General features: G+C 40.7%; 3 protein-coding genes across 6 annotated transcripts in view; 2 read left to right on the top strand and 1 right to left on the bottom strand.

Moving 5' to 3' along the window:
• Positions 1-15,408, bottom strand: part of nup160 (nucleoporin 160) — a 24,368-nt gene extending 8,960 nt beyond the window's left edge. The window contains exons 1-23 of one of the 2 annotated variants that reach the window (XM_068722519.1): positions 15,310-15,408; positions 13,961-14,063; positions 12,769-12,979; positions 12,023-12,230; positions 11,627-11,814; positions 10,971-11,204; positions 10,478-10,575; positions 9,596-9,680; positions 8,974-9,042; positions 8,739-8,822; positions 8,352-8,522; positions 8,139-8,238; positions 7,872-8,034; positions 7,639-7,772; positions 7,255-7,409; positions 6,923-7,059; positions 6,578-6,648; positions 5,399-5,552; positions 5,203-5,272; positions 4,667-4,765; positions 4,449-4,562; positions 2,913-3,008; positions 1,325-1,419 (exon numbers count right to left, since the gene is read on the bottom strand). In XM_068722519.1, coding sequence (XP_068578620.1) covers positions 1,325-1,419; positions 2,913-3,008; positions 4,449-4,562; positions 4,667-4,765; positions 5,203-5,272; positions 5,399-5,552; positions 6,578-6,648; positions 6,923-7,059; positions 7,255-7,409; positions 7,639-7,772; positions 7,872-8,034; positions 8,139-8,238; positions 8,352-8,522; positions 8,739-8,822; positions 8,974-9,042; positions 9,596-9,680; positions 10,478-10,575; positions 10,971-11,204; positions 11,627-11,814; positions 12,023-12,230; positions 12,769-12,979; positions 13,961-14,063; positions 15,310-15,403 — 2,933 coding nt within the window. In that variant the 5' untranslated portion in view covers positions 15,404-15,408. The remainder of the gene's footprint in view (positions 1-1,324; positions 1,420-2,912; positions 3,009-4,448; positions 4,563-4,666; positions 4,766-5,202; positions 5,273-5,398; positions 5,553-6,577; positions 6,649-6,922; positions 7,060-7,254; positions 7,410-7,638; positions 7,773-7,871; positions 8,035-8,138; positions 8,239-8,351; positions 8,523-8,738; positions 8,823-8,973; positions 9,043-9,595; positions 9,681-10,477; positions 10,576-10,970; positions 11,205-11,626; positions 11,815-12,022; positions 12,231-12,768; positions 12,980-13,960; positions 14,064-15,309) is intronic. The other variant, XM_068722520.1, reaches the window with a different exon arrangement.
• Positions 12,839-17,246, top strand: LOC137880929 (gamma-crystallin M2-like). Of its 2 annotated transcripts, none has more exons than XM_068722525.1 (3): positions 12,839-12,853; positions 16,590-16,832; positions 16,968-17,246. In XM_068722525.1, exons 1-3 carry the CDS (start codon positions 12,839-12,841, stop codon positions 17,244-17,246), a joined length of 537 nt encoding a protein of 178 aa, XP_068578626.1. The 2 variants fall into 2 exon arrangements, with proteins under 2 accessions (XP_068578626.1, XP_068578625.1); XM_068722524.1 differs by lacking the exon at positions 12,839-12,853 and adding an exon at positions 16,253-16,285.
• Positions 17,247-21,078: 3,832 nt separating this feature from the next.
• On the top strand, positions 21,079-22,187 carry LOC137880928 (gamma-crystallin M2-like). Of its 2 annotated transcripts, XM_068722523.1 has the most exons (3): positions 21,079-21,108; positions 21,531-21,773; positions 21,909-22,187. In XM_068722523.1, exons 1-3 carry the CDS (start codon positions 21,079-21,081, stop codon positions 22,185-22,187), a joined length of 552 nt encoding a protein of 183 aa, XP_068578624.1. The 2 variants fall into 2 exon arrangements, with proteins under 2 accessions (XP_068578624.1, XP_068578622.1); XM_068722521.1 differs by lacking the exon at positions 21,079-21,108 and having other exon boundaries at positions 21,403-21,773.
• The last annotated feature ends 71 nt before the right edge of the window (positions 22,188-22,258 follow it).

Below are 22,258 nucleotides of genomic sequence, written 5' to 3'. Positions count from 1 at the left end.
GTGATCAGCAGCAAACTTCAGTCGAGCCTTAAGGTGCCGCTTTTGGAGCAAGGGCTTCCTTCTTGCACGGCAGCCTCTCAGTCCATGGAGATGCAAAACACGCTTGACTGTGGACACTGACACCTGTGTTCCAGCAGCTTCTAATTCTTGGCAGATCTGCTTTTTGGTGGTTCTCGGTTGACTCTTCACCCTCCTGACCAATTTTCTCTCAGCAGCAGGTGATAGCTTGCGTTTTCTTCCTGATCGTGGCAGTGACAAAACAGTGCCATGCACTTTATACTTACAAACAATTGTTTGCACTGTTGCTCTTGGGACCTGCAGCTGCTTTGAAATGGCTCCAAGTGACTTTCCTGACTTGTTCAAGTCAATGATTCGCTTTTTCAGATCCATGCTGAGCTCCTTTGACTTTCCCATTGTAGCGTTTGTGGGCGTTTGTATCCAATGAGCCCTATTTAAATGGCCTCAGAGAAGTCACCAGCTGTAGTCACTCATAATCACTCACAAGAAGTTAAGAGGCCATGCTATGAAGCTCATTTCATTGACACAACTTTCTAAGTCACCAAAATTGCTAATTCATGTTGCTGTATGTATATTTTTGACCCAGCAGATTTTGTCACTTTTTCTGTTAACCCATAATAAAGTCATGAAAGAACCACACTTCATGAATGTTTTTTGTGACAAAGAAGTATCTGTTCCAATCACTCTATCAGAGAAAAATCAGAGTTGGAGAAATAACTGGAAACTCAAGAGAGCCATGACATTATGTTCTTTACAAGTGTATGTAAACTTTTGACCACAACTGTATATATATATATATATATATATATATATATATATATATGCATATATATATATGCATATATATATATGCATATATATATATATATATATATATATATATATATATATATATATATATGCATATATATATATATAAACATATATATATATATATATATATATATGCATATATATATATATATATATATATATATATATGCATATATATATATATATATATATATATATATATGCATATATATATATATATATATATATATGCATATATATATATATATATATATATATATATATATATATATATATATACACACACACACACACACAAAAATAGGGGCTATTCTATAAAGACAATAATCACTTTTTAATCACCTTTTATCATAACTCTCCGTTTTATACATGTTTAACTATCATCAGTCGCTCTGAAAAACTATTCATGTTTAGGCCTTGAGGTAGAAACATCAATGTTACACATATACTTATAAATACATGTATCCATAAATATGTGTGTATTTGTACATACATGCTGAGATCTGGGTTCTGTGTGAGCGCTTCATAAGCTTCACTGTTGTGTCCCAGATCCAGGTGATGTTTGAAGATTCGAGTCCAAAGAGCCGCCTGAAGACAAACACGTCAGCACTATCGTCACGTCAGCACTAACGTCACGTCAGCACTAACGTCACGTCAGCACTAACGTCACGTCAGCACTAACGTCACGTCAGCACTAACGTCACGTCAGCACTATCGTCACGTCAGCACTATCGTCACGTCAGCACTATCGTCACGTCAGCACTAACGTCACGTCAGCACTATCGTCACGTCAGCACTATCGCCACGTCAGCACTAACGTCACGTCAGCACTAACGTCACGTCAGCACTATCGTCACGTCAGCACTAACGTCACGTCAGCACTATCGTCACATCAGCACTATCGTCACTAACGTCAGAAATGTGTTGAAATGAACATAAAATAATTTGAGAAATTGATTCATCCAAAAAACTGATCTTAATTCTATTCACAGCTCTAGTGACATCATATTCATCTGATCACATTATTATGAGGCATAAGTTCATCACAAATCACAATAGTTCACAAAGAACAATTAAAATATGGTTGAAGTGCAAACACATTAATTAGAGACAAATCGTAGTGACTTTGGGTCACTAGTTGAAATAAAGTATAAATACTTCGTCTGCTGTTAAACTGTAGTGAACATTAGCTTTATGTGCTTTAATATATTAGAACATGTTTAGATTATAGAATGTGGTTATTTATCACTCAATCATGAGTGCTTTGCCTGTTTACGTTCATTTGTATATCAAATATGTATATATAAATATATTAAGGTTTTTCACCTTAAAGGGATTAATATCTTAATGACTGAACAAACTGATATTCTGAACCTACCAAAATAAGAGGAAAATGGTGTCATTTGTATAAAAATTAAATACAACATATTAATATAAATGTTAAATAAAATAAGAGCTAAAAGTGACTATTGTGGGACACCATGTTTAAAAAGATAGAAAATAAACCACCAACGCCGTCTGTCTACCTGTGTGCTGATGTTACCCGTCTGTCTACCTGTGTGCTGAATGTTACCCGTCTGTCTACCTGTGTGCTGAATGTTACCCGTCTGTCTACCTGTGTGCTGAATGTTACCCGTCTGTCTACCTGTGTGCTGAATGTTACCCGTCTGTCTACCTGTGTGCTGAATGTTACCCGTCTGTCTACCTGTGTGCTGATGTTACCCGTCTGTCTACCTGTGTGCTGAATGTTACCCGTCTGTCTACCTATGTGCTGATGTTACCCGTCTGTCTACCTGTGTGCTGAATGTTACCCGTCTGTCTACCTGTGTGCTGAATGTTAACTGTCTGTCTACCTGTGTGCTGAATGTTAACTGTCTGTCTACCTGTGTGCTGAATGTTACCCGTCTGTCTACCTGTGTGCTGAATGTTAACTGTCTGTCTACCTGTGTGCTGAATGTTACCCGTCTGTCTACCTGTGTGCTGAATGTTACCCGTCTGTCTACCTGTGTGCTGAATGTTACCCACCTGTCTACCTGTGTGCTGAATGTTACCTGTCTATCTACCTGTCTGCTGAATGTTACCTGACTGTTGACGTCGCTGACGGCCTCCGTTATGGCCAGAGAGGCCAGCTGGATGACCAGCTCAGGTAGACCCACGTCCTCCAGCAGTCGCAGCACCTGAACACACAAACACATATATATTTATATTACAACGACACACGTTCTTCACTGAGTGAGCATGGACATTACTTCATTTGTACCTTGTCGTAGTACTGTAGTCGTACCTTGTCGTCGTACTGTAGTCGTACCTTGTTGTAGTACTCTAGTCGTACCTTGCCGTAGTACTGTAGTCGTACCTTGTTGTCGTACTGTAGTCGTACCTTGTCGTAGTGCTGTAGTCGTACCTTGTAGTAGTACCTTGTTGTCGTGCTGTAGTAGTACTGTAGTCGTACCTTGTAGTAGTACCTTGTCGTCGTACCTTGTCGTCGAACTGTATTCGTACCTTGTCGTCGTACTGCAGTCGTACCTTGTCGTCGTACTGCAGCCGTCGTACTGCAGTCGTACCTTGTCGTAGTACTGTAGTCGTACCTTGTCGTCGTACTGCAGTCGTACCTTGTCGTCGTACTGCCGTCGTACCTTGTCGTAGTACTGTAGTCGTACCTTGTCGTCGTACTGTAGTCGTACCTTGTCGTCGTACTGTAGTCGTACCTTGTCGTCGTACTGTAGTCGTACCTTGTCGTAGTACTGTAGTCGTACCTTGTCGTCGTACCTTGTCGTCGTACTGTAGTCGTACCATGTCGTCGTACCTTGTCGTAGTACTGTAGTCGTACCTTGTTGTCGTACTGTAGTACTGTAGTCGTACCTTGTTGTCGTACTGTAGTAGTACTGTAGTCGCACCTTGTCGTCGTACTGTAGTCGCACCTTGTCGTCGTACTGTAGTCGCACCTTGTCGTCGTACTGTAGTCGCACCTTGTCGTAGTACTGTAGTCGCACCTTGTCGTCGTACTGTAGTCGCACCTTGTCGTCGTACTGTAGTCGTACCTTGTCGTCGTACTGTAGTCGTACCTTGTCGTAGTACTGTAGTCGTACCTTGTTGTCGTACTGTAGTAGTACTGTAGTCGTACCTTGTCGTAGTACTGTAGTCGAACCTTGTAGTAGTACCTTGTCGTAGTACTGTAGTCGCACCTTGTCGTCGTACTGTAGTCGCACCTTGTCGTAGTACTGTAGTCGCACCTTGTCGTCGTACTGTAGTCGCACCTTGTCGTCGTACTGTAGTCGCACCTTGTCGTAGTACTGTAGTCGTACCTTGTCATCGTACTGTAGTCGTACCTTGTCGTAGTACTGTAGTCGTACCTTGTCGTCGTACTGTAGTCGTACCTTGTCGTCGTACTGTAGTCGTACCTTGTCGTCGTACTGTAGTCGTACCTTGTCGTAGTACTGTAGTCGTACCTTGTCGTCGTACTGTAGTCGTACCTTGTCGTAGTACTGTAGTCGTACCTTGTCGTCGTACTGTAGTCGTACCTTGTCGTCGTACTGTAGTCGTACCTTGTCGTCGTACTGTAGTCGTACCTTGTCGTCGTACTGTAGTCGTACCTTGTCGTCGTACTGTAGTCGTACCTTGTTGTAGTACTGTAGTCTGGGAGTGGAGGCCTCCTCCTCGGTGCCCGTCAGTTTCATCAGGAATTCCTCCTTCTCCACCTCCGTCGCTGCCTCCTGGAAACACTGCAGAGCCTGACAACAACAACAACAACAACAACAGCATAAGAAAGCAGCTCTACCAGGTTTTGGTTCCAGTCTACACATTTCAATGTACAGGTGTAGTTGTTGTGACTCACCTTCTGGCCCTCCCCGTTGGCTAGGTAACACTGACCCAGCATGAAGCGACAGGAGCCGATGTTCACCTGACACCAGGGACCAATCAGACGCACATACTCCTACACACACACACACACACACACACACACACACACACACACACGTGAGAAACAACAGAAACAGAATACAGAGCTCGAACAGACCAGTCGTGTGTGTGTGTGGTTATTCTGAGGCAGCCAGGTGGTGTTAACGTGTGATGTCATGAAGGTAAACACAGGGACCAGTGTGTGATGTCACTCAGTTCTCCTCCAATCAGAGGCTTCAGATTCATCTAAATGTGTCCTGCTGAGATTTAATGAGCTGAAGAAACTTTTCATTCAGTTTAAAGTCAACAGATAGAGAACCAATCACTTACTGATTTAAGGATCAATACAGAGCGTTTACATACATGAACATAAACATTGTCATATATCAATAACAGTCAAACAGACTAGAGTTAAGAATAAGTGAGACGAGGATGATGAAGATAATGAAGATGATAAACAGTGAAACCCACCTGTAGCTGTGTGTATTGACAGTTGGCCATCAAACACTCTGGGAACTGGAAACCAGGGTTACTGGGCCAACTGGGAGACACCAGTTAAGATTCAAGAACAAACCACTACAGAATGGTGAAGACAGGAAGTCACCAGAATAAATGAATTCGATATGAAATGAGTTCCTGTGTGTGTCGTCAGGTGATCAAAGGATACAGCAACTGAGCCAATAAGACGACCACGTTGGAGATCATGTGACTCCAGTGGAGCAGAGAGTTACTCTGCTGCTGAGAGTAAATCTGAGAGATGATCATCTTTCTAGCCACAGTCTGATAGAATAGCTCCACCACCGTCTGAGGACTCAACACTGCTGGGAAAAATGGTACTATTATTACCTCATATAGACACTAAACATCATGTCTGGTACTATCTTTACCTCATAAATACAATGAACATCACGTCTGGTACTATCATTACTTCATAAATACCCTGAACATCAGGTCTGGTACTATAATTACCTCATAAATACACTGAACATCATGTCTGGTACTATCATTACCTTATATAGACACTAAACATCATGTCTGGTACTATCATTACCTTATAAAGACACTAAACATCACGTCTGGTACTATCTTTACCTCATAAATACACTAAACATCACGTCTAGTACTATCATTACCTCATAAATACACTGAACATCACGTCTGGTACTATCATTACCTCATAAATACACTGAACATCACGTCTGGTACTATCTTTACCTCATATAGACACTGAACATCACGTCTGGTACTATCTTTACCTCATAAATACACTGAAGATCACGTCTGGTACTATCTTTACCTCATAAATACACTGAACATCACGTCTAGTACTATCATTACCTCATATGGAGACTGAACATCACGTCTGGTACTATCTTTACCTCATATCGAGACTGAACATCACGTCTGGTACTATCATTACCTCATAAATACACTGAACATCACGTCTGGTACTATCATTACCTCATAAATACACTGAACATCACATCTGGTACTATCATTACCTCATATGGAGACTGAACATCACGTCTGGTACTATCTTTACCTCATATCGAGACTGAACATCACGTCTGGTACTATCTTTACCTCATAAATACACTGAACATCAGATCTGGTACTATCATTACCTCATAAATACACTGAACATCACGTCTGGTACTATCTTTACCTCATAAATACACTGATCATCACGTCTGGTACTATCTTTACCTCATATCGAGACTGAACATCACGTCTGGTACTATCTTTACCTCATACAGACACTGAACATCATGTCTGGTACTATCATTACTTCATATAACACCGAACATCATGTCTGGTACTATCATTACCTCATATGAACACTGACCTGATCTGTTGGTGGAGAGGGCCGGTGTGTCCGACAGCTCCAACACTGTGAGGTGCTGCAGGTTAGCGTCTCTGCAGGAGGTTAGATGTTAGTCAGTTTCTACAACTATCTGCAAGTTTCTCATATTCTCTCGGACTTTCTTTGGCCTACTTAACGTTTTGTCAACTAATTATTTATTGGATTTAATCCACAGATCTGTAAAACGGAGTTTGTCCACAAAGAATCACACTAAAGTACTTTAAATCTTGTATTGAAGTGTGTCACTCAGTATGAAAAGGATAATTAATAAATGGCATTGAACTAAACCAAATGTGTGTACTAGTACACATGGTTGTGTGTACTCACATGATGTCAATGGGGACAGAGGAGGCCAGGCTCTGACTGATGTGTTTGAGGAGGTAATAAGAGGAGAGAAGGTTGGAGCTCCGAGGGATCAGGTCCTGCTGGAGCTGGAGAAGCTGAGCCCCCCCACCCAGAAACACCTGAGTGAGTGAGAGAGTGAGTGAGTGAGGCAACGTGAGTGAGAGACAGACAGAGACAAAGACATACACACACACTATCAGTTAATTCAAACATCGACATCGCCTCACAAAGTTAAGGTGGACCAGCGGCCCAAGTTCAAACTTTAAACTGTGACGTGTGTGTGTGTGTGTGTGTGTGTGTGTGTGTGTCCGTACGTTGTCTCCAAAACGCAGGTAGAGTTTCTGCAGGATCAGCAGGTCTCTACAGAACAGGGTCCTGGTCATAGTCAGGTGACAGACGGCCTGACAGACCACAGACACCGCTGAGCTGCTGCCCAACAGCTGAGACAGGCTGATCCTCAGGTTCAGACCTGCAAGACACAGAGCAGGGTCAACAAACACACAACAAAAGGCACATCAGGAACCAGGAGTCCACATGAGTCTGTAGATCTGAACCAGGAGTCCACATGAGTCTGTATGTCTGAACCAGGAGTCCACATGAGTCTGTATGTCTGAACCAGGAGTCCACATGAGTCTGTATGTCTGAACCAGGAGTCTTGAAGGTCTGTATATCTGAACCAGGAGTCTTAAGGGTCCCACCAGGTATGACGGGTCCTTCCCCCCCCACGTCTGAGTCTGTCTCAAGGTCCAGCTCCCTCAGCAGGACCATCATGGCCGCCATCGGGTTCCGAATGTCCTGCAGTTTGTTCTGGATTTCCTCGATGACGTTCTCACTGCAGGAAACGATGGATTAGTCTTCTAAAATACTCTTGATTGATCTCATTAATTGATCGTATTGATAACAGTATTGATCGTAACAGAAGACCACTGACTCATTGGAGAGCAGGTTCTCCAGGACCAGGTCTGCTGCCCTCTCAGGTGACTCCAGGTGCTCCAGAGCTTTCTCCATCTCATAGGCCATCTCTCCAGAAACCGCATCACTGACCAGCCGCAGACACTGAACCAGCTGCAGGACGTCACGGCCCAGATCGGGGTCTGGGGGTCCACATGAAGACCACACATCAACACACAGTCTTGCATCCTGTCTCTGTTGTGTTACAGTGAACTTATTGATCACTACAGTGAGATGATTATAAGACCTTCAGTGATGGGGGTCTCATCCTCTGAGAACAGGTACTCGTCATAAGACAAGTAGAGATGATCCACAGCGAAACACGGCAGGAGGAAAGACACAAAACCCTGGAACACAAACAGCAGGTCAGACCCTGATCCTGAGAAATAGACCCTGATCCTCCTTATCAATAGACCCTGATCCTCCTGATCAATAGACCCTGATCAATAACGTAGATCACCTTCTTCAGCAGACAGACCAGCCCTGTGTTGTGGTTCACAGTGAGACCCAGAGGAAGAGACTGGACCTCCTGGTACTGAAGACAGCAGGCGTAGAACTTAGACCAGAACTCAACCTGCAGCTGACGGTACTCCTCCTGAGAAAACTCAAACTCTGTCACACTGCTCTGGAGCTAAAGGGAGACAGACAGGAGGACAGACAGACAGACAGGGGGAAGAGAGACAGACAGGAGGACATTATTATTAATATATTCATTGTGTTGAAAGCAGCAGAGCAAACAGTTTTTGACAAATATGACTTAATACATGATTTTTTTATGAAACAAAAACATGTCATGTATATAAAGTGTGTATTCCAGTATATATACAATATACACATAGTAAAGTACCTCACTCTCCACAGCCACGGTCACCTCTTTCTTCAGACTGTCCCAGGACAGATCAATGATCCTCTCTGAGCCTCTGCGGTAGATCTGATACACAAAACACACGTTGACCTTCAGAGCTTTAACTACGACCCGTAGAGCTTTAACTACCACCTGTAGAGCTTTAACAATGGCCCGTAGAGCTACAGAAGGTCGTTTCTCACCTGTAGAGCTTTAACTAGAGAAGATAGTCTCTTACCTGTAGAGCTTTAACTATGGCTGAAGCTGTGAAGTGTAGAGGAGAGAAGAGAACCTCCAGGTACGTCTCCTGTTAACACACAACACAGACAGTATTTAACCACACAATGGATGTCAAAACAGTCTGCTCAGTTACCGTGACAACACACATCATCACATATACAATTTCTTCATTTCTATCATTTGACTTTATTTAATATTAAATTTTTTTTTTATTCTTTCTAATTTTAATCAAAAAAAATTATTTTATTGTACTTTTACTATATTGTATAAAATGTGTAAAAACTTTTGTATTACTTTCCTAAAGATACTCTCAATGTAAATTTAAAAAAAATAAAATGTACAGTAAATGTACATATATTATTCCAACTAGAGCTGCAACTTACAATTCTTTTCATTATTGATTAATTATTTAATCGTGAACAAAACAGGAAAACATTGTTTTTCTTATTTTGTCTGATCAACAATGTGAAGCGCAAAAATATAAACTAATTTCAACTAGATTTTACTATCGTTTTAGTTGCTGACAGCTTTTCTGTCAATAGACTACTTGATTAATTGTTTCAGCTCTAATTGTATAATTGTATTGATCACTCCTTATGTCACAGTCTGACTGGTCTTACTCTGGGGTCCTGGTCCACTCCGATATGGACTTCTTCTTCAGGTGAAGGCTGAACAAACACCTGGTTCCACTGACCTGCTGTGTTACTGGAAAACACACAAAATCAATATTAAAGGTGCTGAAGTCAGAGCTAACAGTGCTGACAGAGCTAACACTGCTGACAGAGCTAACAGTGCTGACGTCAGAGCTAACAGTGCTGACAGAGCTAACACTGCTGACAGAGCTAACAGTGCTGACGTCAGAGCTAACAGTGCTGACGTCAGAGCTAACAGTGCTGACGTCAGAGCTAACAGTGCTGAAGTCAGAGCTAACAGTGCTGAAGTCAGAGCTAACAGTGCTGAAGTCAGAGCTAACACTGCTGACGTCAGAGCTAACAGTGCTGAAGTCAGAGCTAACACTGCTGAAGTCAGAGCTAACACTGCTGAAGTCAGAGCTAACACTGCTGACGACAGAGCTAACAGTGCTGAAGTCAGAGCTAACAGTGCTGAAGTCAGAGCTAACAGTGCTGAAGTCAGAGCTAACACTGCTGACGACAGAGCTAACAGTGTCTATACCTATTTATGCTTCCATAGGCCTATCCTGCTGGAGGACTTCCTATGACACACTGAGCTCCTCTTTCGATTCTGTTCACATTACATCTTTTGACTTCTGTCCATCCTGGATCCTCCACTTTTTTCTGTTAAAGGTTATTTTGGGGAGTTCTGATGTGAGGGTCCCGGTACAATGGATGCTGTATGTTGTACAGATTGTAAAGGCAAAGTTGTGATTTTCGGCTATACAAAAAAAACAGACTGTACTTTTTTACGAGGGGGGGGGGGGGGGGGGGGGGGTCTGAAGTCTTAACTACCAGCTCAGATTACTGGAGATCATTCGTGTGACTTACTGTTCAAAGTTGATGTATTTGACCACAGTGGTGTTGGAGTCGTCCAGCCAGACGACCCAGATGTCTGTGGAGGTCAGAGCGAAGTCCACCAGAGTCTCCTGTTGACAGAGTTTAACTACATCTGTTATACAGAAGACAGAAGCAGAGACAGACGCACTACATGTCCTCATCTGAAACCGGTTGAGAAATTGAATATTTCGGTCCATTATAAAAGGGGCCAGAGCAGAAACGAGTGAGGAACGTATTGTTTCTGTAGAGATTATTGTTTGAAAAGTTACAATACTTGATGTCTCTTCAGCTCCACAAACAAATAAACAAACCGGAGAAAAAGTTACTTTAATGTCCACGGAATATGTTGGCATGATTTATCTCAACTTTAAGATTATCTTAAGAATCACTTTGAGCATTCCAACACATTTCTGAGGCCTGAACTCAAAAAGTCAGATCAAATGCACGACTAACATCTGCACACATAAGTGACATCACAGCTCACCTGCGTGCTGAACAGAGAGGACAGGTGGTCCAGGCTGTAGCGGTTGTTGTCGGTGGCGACCAGCTGCAGGACGGTGAACTGTCCTCTCTGAGGGACGGACAGGTAGACGCACAGAACGAGGCCGGAGGAGGACGAGGAAACCCTCAGACGGTGACCCTGACCCGACTGACGCTTCAGTCCTCGGCAGGCCGGCATGTAGTCCAGCATGTCGGCCTCCAGCAGACACGCCTGCTCCTGTTGGGGGACAACAAGTACTCTTACTGATGTAGTACTTCACCCTGTACACTACTACCTGTATGGACTGGAAATATTACAGAGTCATTGGTGGAGAAGACCGGCAGCAACGCAGGACACCGACACGCAGAAAGTGGACTGGAGGTGTCAGCATGCTGCAGTACTGGTAGTACTTGTAGTACAGGTAGTACTTGTACTGATAGTACTTTTACTGTCAGTACTTGTACTGGTAGTACTTGTACTTTACTTTTATCATCAAGATAATCTTCACAGATAAACTCTTTGATGCTTTTAGAAGAGGACTCGTTTAAGGACTAAGTATCTCAACATATCAACTGATCAAAGGATTCAACAGCTTCCTGATGACCTCATGTTCATCATCATCACCTTCATCATGTAGACCTTCACTGTGTCTGTCTCACCTTGAAGGACCACATACGCAGCTTGTGGTCCTGACAGAGAGCGAAGATGAAGGAGTCCTCCTCCAGCTCTCTGACAGCCAGACTGAGGACCAGGTCAGCTGTCTGGTCCCCACGAATCGATGAGGGCATCCAGCCAGACAACCTCTGCATCATGGAGCTCCTCTTCAGCTCCACCACCGACACGCTGCCTGCAACACACACACACACACACACACACACACACACACACACACACACACACACACACACACACACACACACACACACACACACACACACACAGTGAGTGACCAATACCTATAAGTGACCAAGTGAAGGTATGTAGCTTTCAGAAGTGAACCTGTCTGTGAGACCATATGGGACCACATGAACCCGTCTCTGAGCCCATGTCTTTACCTTGTGTGTCGTGAGGAGGCAGAGAGACCACCATGATGCCTCCAGCAGGTGAAGCCAGAGCGTAGTGAGCCTCTCCGGACTGACTGATCCAGGCTGTGGAGGTCTGCCCCACTGAGCCGGGGATGAGGGCGCTGTGAGACGGATCATTCAGACTCAGCTTACCCACATCAGTGAAGACGGACTGCATGTGGAGCTCCGTCACCAGCTCCTGTGGAGGACAGACAGGTGAGTGGACAGGTACACGTGTCCTGGTATTTGACCAGGCTGCCTCAGTGTTTGATCCTTCAATACGGATCGCTAAACAACTGCTGACTTTAGCTGCTGACTGTTCTATTGGTTGTTCCTGGAGGTCTGTTATTGTTTTATTTAGCACTAAATCTGTGGAACAATGGGATCAAATCAACGGTCGCTGCAGCAGTGGGATCAGTTCTACCTGCAGTTCACCCGTGAGCCACACAAGGTCCTCATAAACCTGTGTGGTCTGGTATTCAACACGTCTTTGATGTTTTCAATATCTCATCAAATGTTTGTCTCCTGTGATCAGCTGGTGACGACAATCAGGAACTCACAGAGGAGGACGTGGACCAGCTTTTACTTCTTCAGGGTTTGTTCTGTCTGTGGGAGTGAAAGGGTTGACTGTGTGTGTGTGTGTGTGTGTGTGTGTGTGTGTCTGTAGGTGTGTGTGTGTGTGTGTGTCTGTAGGAGTGAGAGGGTTAACTGTGTGTGTGTGTGTGTGCGTCACTCACACTGCGGTACATGCGTGTGGGGTGAGGCAGCACCAGTCTGTGGACGCTCTGATTGGTGGAGACCAGGATGATGACGTTGTTCAGGGTCTCGTGGACGTGGACTCCTCCAGGAAGAACGCTGCAGTGAGTCAGCTGGAGTCTGACGGCGTTGTTCAGCAGGTTGGTGTCCAGAGACTGTTCCACCAGGTGAACACTGTCACCTGTAGTACACCTGTATACACACACAGTCACCTGTAGTACACCTGTATACACGCACGCACGCACCCACCCACCCACCCACCCACCCACCCACCCACCCACACACACACACACACACACACACACACGTAGTACACACGCACACACACACACACACACACACACACAGTCATCTGTAGTACATGTACATGTAATGTAAATGTTATTTAATGTAAACGTTATTCAATGTACACGTTATTTAATGTACACAATATTCAATGTAAAAACGTATTTAATGTACACGTTATTTAATGTTTATGTTATTTAATGTTGACGTTATTTAATGTTTACGTTATTTAATGTTTACGTTATTTAATGTAAACGTTATTTAATGTTTACGTTATTTAATGTTGACGTTATTTAATGTACACGTTATTTAATGTACACGTTATTTAATGTTGACGTTATTTAATGTTGACGTTATTTAATGTTGACGTTATTTAATGTTTACGTTATTTAATGTGAACGTTATTTAATGTTCACGTTATTTAATGTACACGTTATTTAATGTTGACGTTATTTAATGTACACGTTATTTAATGTTGACGTTATTTAATGTTGACGTTATTTAATGTTTACGTTATTTAATGTGAACGTTATTTAATGTGGACGTTATTTAATGTTGACGTTATTTAATGTGAACGTTATTTAATGTGAACGTTATTTAATGTACACGTTATTTAATGTGAACGTTATTTAATGTACACGTTATTTAATGTTTACGTTATTTAATGTAAACGTTATTTAATGTACACGTTATTTAATGTACACATTATTTAATGTACATGTTATTTGATGTACATGTTATTTGATGTTTACATTATTTAATGTGAACATATATTATATATTAATGTATCATATATTATATATTAATGTATCATAGATTATATATTAATGTATCATATAGATTATATATTAATGTATCATATCTATCTGATGATGATCAGTGTCTCACCAGTGGATGAATCTGTTGCTGGTGACTGAGAGCAGCTTCCCGCTCTCTTCGTAATGAAACGCTCCGGCACTGTCTGGAAACTTCAGTCCTCCAGGAAGAGCACCTGTAGACAGGAAGTAATACTTCAATAATACAGGAAGTAATACTTCAATAATACAAGAAGTAATACTTCAATAATACAATAAGTAATACTTCAATAATACAGGAAGTAATACTTCAATAATACAAGAAGTAATACTTCAATAATACAGGAAGTAATACTTCAATAATACTGGAAGTAATACTTCAATAATACAAGAAGTAATACTTCAATAATACAATAAGTAATACTTCAATAATACAGGAAGTAATACTTCAATAATACAAAAAGTAATACTTCAATAATACTGGAAGTAATACTTTAATAATACAGGAAGTATTACTTTAATAATACAGGAAGTAATACTTCAATAATACAGGAAGTAATACTTCAATAATACAGGAAGTAATACTTCAATAATACAGGAAGTAATACTTCAATAATACAAGAAGTAATACTTCAATAATACAAGAAGTAATACTTCAATAATACAGGAAGTAATACTTTAATAATACAGGAAGTATTACTTTAATAATACTGGAAGTAATACTTTAATAATACAGGAAGTAATACTTCAATAATACAGGAAGTAATACTTTAAATACTGTAAATAATATGTGAACATAATAGAAAATATAACAGTGACATCACTAACAGTACTCTTGTTCCTAAACTAAAATGATGGAGTATTATAACTTAAGCTCCATCATTGGCTCCACACTGGACAGTCTGGTGGAGAGGAGGACTCTGAAGAAACTATTATCCATAATGAATAACCAGGACCACCATCTACTGCAGGACCACCATCTACCACCATCTACTGCAGGGACACACTGATCCAGCTCCGCTGTCACAAGGACAGATACAGGAGATCATTCCTGCAATAAGACTTTATAATAACTCATCCACTAGACATACATATAACATACAACATATAACACTATTTGTTGTTTGGTTAAATCTTTGCACAACTGTTTAGTTAGTTAATTTAATATTATATTTCATATATATTGTGCATTTTAATATTTTTACTCTGTAACTTTATTTACCTGTACCATAAATGCTGCTGTAGCGAACAAATATTCCCTCGCGGGATTAATAAAGTAACTATCTATCTATTAGCTGTTAGCTAGCTTTCAGCGCTATGTGAGCTAGCATACAGCGTGTTAGCGGTGCTAGCTGTTGTTAGCATGTCCTGAGTGCTAACAGCTACAGCCTGAACACAGACAACACGAGAGAGACGGACAGCAGAGCTGACCGGAACGTTTACCGGGAAGGTTTACGGTCACATCTCTGAATCTGTGCAGAGTTTCTCTCTCAAATCCGCAGATCTCGATGAAGCTTCGCTCCAACACCGCCGCCATCTTGTTTACCTCATGCGACTGTGACGTCAGCGGGAAAGAAGCCGCGCGCTACGGTTTCAAACATTTAAAGAGACAGTACACACCAAAAGATGGGTTATCTATATACTAATTATATTAGTATATAGATATATGTACAGTATATATATATATATATGTTTTAAACATTTAAAGAGACAGTACACACACCGGAAGATGGGTTATCTATATACTAATTATATTAGTGTATATAGTATATATTAGCATACATATATATATATATATATATATGTTTCAAACATTTAAAGAGACAGGACACATCGGAAGATGGGATATATATATATATATATATATATATATATATATATATATATATATATATATATATATATATATATATATATATATATATATATATATATTACTAATATTACTAATATATGAAAAAATATTGTCGTTTTAGTGTGCAGAACACAAATAAACAACAATAAATGTAAGTTGTTTTGAGCTCAGCTGATAAATCATAATTCAGATCATTCACACACATTTAAATATCACTGTATACATGATGAAGCAGTACTACTACTAATACTACTCCTACTGATCAGACAGGTGAAGGGTTAAAGATGAACTCAGGTGTTCTGCTGTTGTTCATGGAGCCTCACACACTCTTTGTTAACCCTTTCAAAGAGGCTTTGTGTGTGTGTGTGTGTGTGTGTGTGTGTGTGTGTGTGTGTGTGTGTGTGTGTGTGTGTGTGTGTGTGCTGACTCAGCGCTCTGACACACAAAGCAGTGTGTGAGGCTCAGGTGTATAAAAGCTGTGAGCTCACACAGGTGAGGAGACACACAGCAGCACATCAACAACACGCCAAGATGTCCGCCACCGACATGAACACCGTTAGCAGGGTAAGTCCCAGCATGCATCTCTTCCTTTGGAACAAGTAGTGAAGATACGAGGCTCTCCAACGGTCGACCAATCACTGTGCAGATAGTTCATGAAACATGATGTCATCATGATGTCATCCGTCTATTGTTTGAAAGACGGTCAGTATGAAGGCCAAAGTTATTGATTTAACATTTAAACCAATCAACACTCAAGATTCATTGTCACCACCAGTTTGTTCAACTGGTCTCCTGTCTCCTTCTCATGTCCCATGTCTCCTTCTCCTGTTTCCTCTCTAATGTCTCCTGTCTCCGGTCTCCTTGTCAGGTGACCTTCTACGAGGACAGGAACTTCCAGGGCCGGTCCTACGACTGCAGCAGCGACTGTGCCGACATGTCGTCCTACCTGAGCAGGTGTCAGTCCTGCAGGGTGGAGAGAGGCTGCTTCATGGTCTACGACCGCACCAACTTCATGGGGAACCAGTTCTTCCTGAGGAGGGGCGAGTACTCCGACTACCAGAGCATGATGGGAATGAGCGACTGCATCAGGTCCTGTCGTATGATCCCCATGGTAACCACACAATCAATCACAGAACAGAGCTGAAATCTACTTCAGACTACAACTGACCAATTCTATGGATTATCTACAGACTATTCCAACAGCGCAGGTGTTGTAATAACTGCTGATTATTGATTGTTGTTTCAGCACCGCGGCTCGTACAGGATGAAGATCTACGAGAGGGAGAACTTCGGAGGCCAGAGTCACGAGCTGATGGACGACTGCAACAACGTGATGGATCGTTACCGCATGTCCAACTGCATGTCCAGTCAGGTGATGGACGGACACTGGCTGATGTACGAGCAGCCTCAGTACAGAGGCAGGATGATGTACATGAGGCCTGGAGAGTACAGGAACTTCATGAACATGGGCATGAGCAGCATGAGGTTCATGAGCATGAGGCGCATCAGTGACTCCTACTACTGAACACTGTCAACACCAGAGAAACAATAAAGTTTTAGTTTAGATCCATTTACTGTCTGTGTCATTCACCACAACAACATCCAATTAAAGCTGGTCATAAATGATCTGCACCATTGAACAGTGCTGTTAACTTTCTAATCAACTTTAATCATTAATTTCTGATTAATGAAACTAAACACTTCCTTAACAGACACAATTAAATCCTAAATATCATAAATATAGTTTTTGAAAAGATGAGAAGTTGTGAGTTAGCTGCATATTCTCAAGTCTGCTTACATACATCCCCTAAAATCACAATTTTCCCCCCAAAGGCTTTTAGAATCTGTTCCACACTTTTTATCCTCATAGTCTCGATTCATTATCAGAAAGCTGCAGACGGACTACCAAGATTCTGCTTTAGTCCTGAACCCAGAAACAGTCAATCAGCTTCTATGAGGTTTAAATTCAGATTCATAAACTGTCTTAATGGGAAAAACTTGTGATATATCGCTCCTTTTCTGATAAATGTCACCTGTTCATATCATATCTCCTTATGAAGCATGAAGCTGCCTGTTCTTTTCTGTTTGTGGGAAACTTCCATTCACCATAATGTTACCAAAGAAAAAGAAAACGATCTCCAACCTGCAGAGCTTCAGGTCCTGAGAAACTAAAGATAAAAGCTCAAGACAACAGAACAGGTTCAGCAATCAGCGGTCATATTAGAGGAGCTGAAACAATTAGTATATATTATCACAAATATACAAATGTGAAATAAATTTATAATATGTCAGAGCTGATACATAGACAGGGTTAATAATAACAATCAGTTAGCTGGTAATAATATGTTTTCATTGAAGTGGTCCATGGCTAATATGAGAGATTGTCTGAAAATAGGTTATAATACAATAAGTATTACAAACCTGCCAATCACAATAGGACTACAAACCTACCAATCACAATAGGACTACAAACCTACCAATCACAATACGACTACAAACCTACCAATCACAATACGACTACAAATCTACCAATCACAATACGACTACAAACCTACCAATCACAATAGGACTACAAACCTACCAATCACAATAGGACTACAAACCTACCAATCACAATACGACTACAAATCTACCAATCACAATAGGACTACAAACCTACCAATCACAATACGACTACAAATCTACCAATCACAATAGGACTACAAGCCCACCAATCACAATAGGACTACAAACCTACCAATCACAATATGACTACAAACCTACCAACAACAATACGACCACAAACCTATCAATCATAATAGGACTACAAACCTACCAACAACAATATGACTACAAACCTACAAACAATAATACGACTACAAACCTACAAACAATAACATGACTACAAACCTACAAATAATAATATGACTACAGACCTACAAATAATAATATGACTACAAACCTACCAACAACAATACGACTACAAACCTACAAACAATAATACGACTACAAACCTACAAACAATAATACGACTACAAACCTACAAACAATAACATGACTACAAACCTACAAATAATAATATGACTACAAACCTACCAATCACAATACGACTAAAAACCTACAAACAATAATATAACTACAAATCTAGAAACAATAACATGACTACAAACTTACAAATAATAATATGACTACAAACCTACAAACAATAATATGATTACAAACCTACAAACAATAATATGACAACAAACCAACCAATCAAAATACGACTACAAACCTACCAACAACAGTATGACAACAAACCAACCAACAGCAATATGACAACAAACCAACCAATCAAAATATGACTACAAATCTACCAACAACAGTATGACAACAAACCAACCAATCAAAATACGACTACAAACCTACCAACAACAGTAAGACTACAAACCTACCAACAACAATACGACTGTAAAGCTACCAATAATAATACGACTGCAAACCTACCAACAACAATAAGACTACAAATCAACCAACAACAATAAGACAACAAACCTACCAATCACAATACAACTAAAAACCTACAAACAATAATACGACTACAAACCTACAAACAATAACATGACTACAAACCTACAAATAATAAATTGAATTGAATTGTAAGTCGCTTTGGATAAAAGCGTCTGCTAAATGACTGTAATGTAATGTAATGTAATGTAATGTAATAATATGACTACAAACCTACCAATCACAATACGACTAAAAACCTACTAACAATAATAAGACTACAAAACTAGAAACAATAACATGACTACAAACCTACAAATAATAATATGACTACAAACCTACAAACAATAATATGATTACAAACCTACAAACAATAATATGACAACAAACCAACCAATCAAAATACGACTACAAACCTACCAACAACAATACGACTGTAAAGCTACCAATAATAATACGACTGCAAACCAACCAATCACGTTATGACTACAAACCTACCAACAACAATACGACTACAAACCTACCAATCACAATAGGACTACAAACCTACCAACAACAATATGACTACAAACCTACAAACAATAATACGACTACAAACCTACAAACAATAACATGACTACAAACCTACAAATAATAATATGACTACAGACCTACAAACAATAATATGATTACAAACCTACAAACAATAATATGACTACAAACCAACCAATCAAAATACGACTACAAACCTACCAACAACAGTAAGACTACAAGCCTACCAACAACAATACGACTGTAAAGCTACCAATAATAATACGACTGCAAACCAACCAATCACGTTATGACTACAAACCTACCAACAACAATACGACTACAAACCTACCAATCACAATATGACTACAAACCTACCAACAACAATACGACTACAAATTAACCAACAACAAGACTACAAACCTACCAATCACAATACCACTAAAAACCTACAAACAATAATATGACTACAAACCTACAAATAATAATATGGCTACAAACCTACAAATAATAATATGGCTACAAACCTACAAATCACAATATGACTACAAACCTACCAAAAGCAATACGACTACAAACCAACCAGCAACAATAAGACTACAAACCAACCGATCACAATATGACTACAAACCAGGTGATTATTTAGTTTTGAAGTGCCTTTTCTTATGTTCATCTCACATCTTTTCATGATACGTTTCCTTGTAGCGCATTTTATTTCCACAAGTGAAAAGAAAAATGGCATCTGATAAATATTTGAAGGATGTCATTAGTTTTTAATAATTATTCTGCTTGCTTGTTTCAGAGTATTTACTGTAGACGTATTTATACATATATATACATATATATATATATATATATATATATATATATATATAATATAATCTATATACAGCATATATACATTTACATGTGTATGTATATGTTGTTTAATAATTTGTTACAAATTAAGATGTTAACTGTATATGACACATTCTGTTTCAGTTTTTATTTCCAGAATAATGTTTGAAATATCTATCAATGTATATGCACGTGTGTATATATATATATATATATATATATATATATATATATATATATAAATATATACTGTATGAATGTATGTCATAGTGTGACACTTTCCAGAGTGGTGTGTAGAGTGAATCGGGTGAACAGAGGACTGAAGGAGACACACAGCTGCTGTCTGTAGCTCTTTGTCTGTAGTTTCTAAGAGAAACGCCGAACGCTGAGCGTCTCTTTTATGACGCCATGCTGGCTCAGGCTGTTTGGACAAAAGGCTTCAGCTGCTCAGGTGCTATAAAGAGCAGCAGCTGCTCCACAGGTAACACACAACCACCACAGACAGCAGCAACATCAGCAACCAGCTGAGCAACCAGAGAGGCAACATGACTTCCAGCAGCATGAACATGAGCAGGGTGAGAACGAGCGACCAACACAACAGGAACAGGAACACTGAACACAAACATAGGTCACTGTTTCTAAACGCTTTGTAGCTTTTAACTAATGCCTTTATTCGCCCTTCATACGCTATTTAGTTACTTTAGTTTACATGAACGTCAGTAATAAGAAACATGTTCATGAGATCTTGTACGAACATCAGGATCTTGTGAAGTCACATCCTCTAAAAAAAGAAAACCAGTAACCAAAACACTCCAGTTGTGAGGATTTGTTCTTTCATCCTGATAGAAAGATGAGTGGTCATGTCTCCTGTCACTTTCTTCTGTCTCCCGTCTCATGTCTTCGTCTCCTGTCTCTTGTCCCATGTCTCCTTCTCATGTCCCATGTCTCCTTCTCCTGTTTCCTCTCTAATGTCTCCTGTCTCCGGTCTCCTTGTCAGGTGACCTTCTACGAGGACAGGAACTTCCAGGGCCGGTCCTACGACTGCAGCAGCGACTGTGCCGACATGTCGTCCTACCTGAGCAGGTGTCAGTCCTGCAGGGTGGAGAGAGGCTGCTTCATGGTCTACGACCGCACCAACTTCATGGGGAACCAGTTCTTCCTGAGGAGGGGCGAGTACTCCGACTACCAGAGCATGATGGGAATGAGCGACTGCATCAGGTCCTGTCGTATGATCCCCATGGTAACCACACAATCAATCACAGAACAGAGCTGAAATCTACTTCAGACTACAACTGACCAATTCTATGGATTATCTGCAGACTATTCCAACAGCGCAGGTGTTGTAATAACTGCTGATTATTGATTGTTGTTTCAGCACCGCGGCTCGTACAGGATGAAGATCTACGAGAGGGAGAACTTCGGAGGCCAGAGTCACGAGCTGATGGACGACTGCAACAACGTGATGGATCGTTACCGCATGTCCAACTGCATGTCCAGTCAGGTGATGGACGGACACTGGCTGATGTACGAGCAGCCTCAGTACAGAGGCAGGATGATGTACATGAGGCCTGGAGAGTACAGGAACTTTATGAACATGGGCATGAGCAGCATGAGGTTCATGAGCATGAGGCGCATCAGTGACTCCTACTACTAGTCACCAAGGAGACACAAATGACACCATAATAAAGCTCTCTTTGACTTCACACCGTGTACGGTCGTTTCTGT

The sequence above is a fragment of the Cebidichthys violaceus genome, unplaced genomic scaffold, assembly GCF_023349555.1.
Source record: "Cebidichthys violaceus isolate CVI_PGR_0920_01 unplaced genomic scaffold, fCebVio1.0.p SCAF_3, whole genome shotgun sequence".
In the NCBI taxonomy this organism is placed as follows: Eukaryota; Metazoa; Chordata; class Actinopteri; order Perciformes; family Stichaeidae; genus Cebidichthys; species Cebidichthys violaceus.
This window is presented reverse-complemented; position numbering and strand designations above follow the sequence as displayed.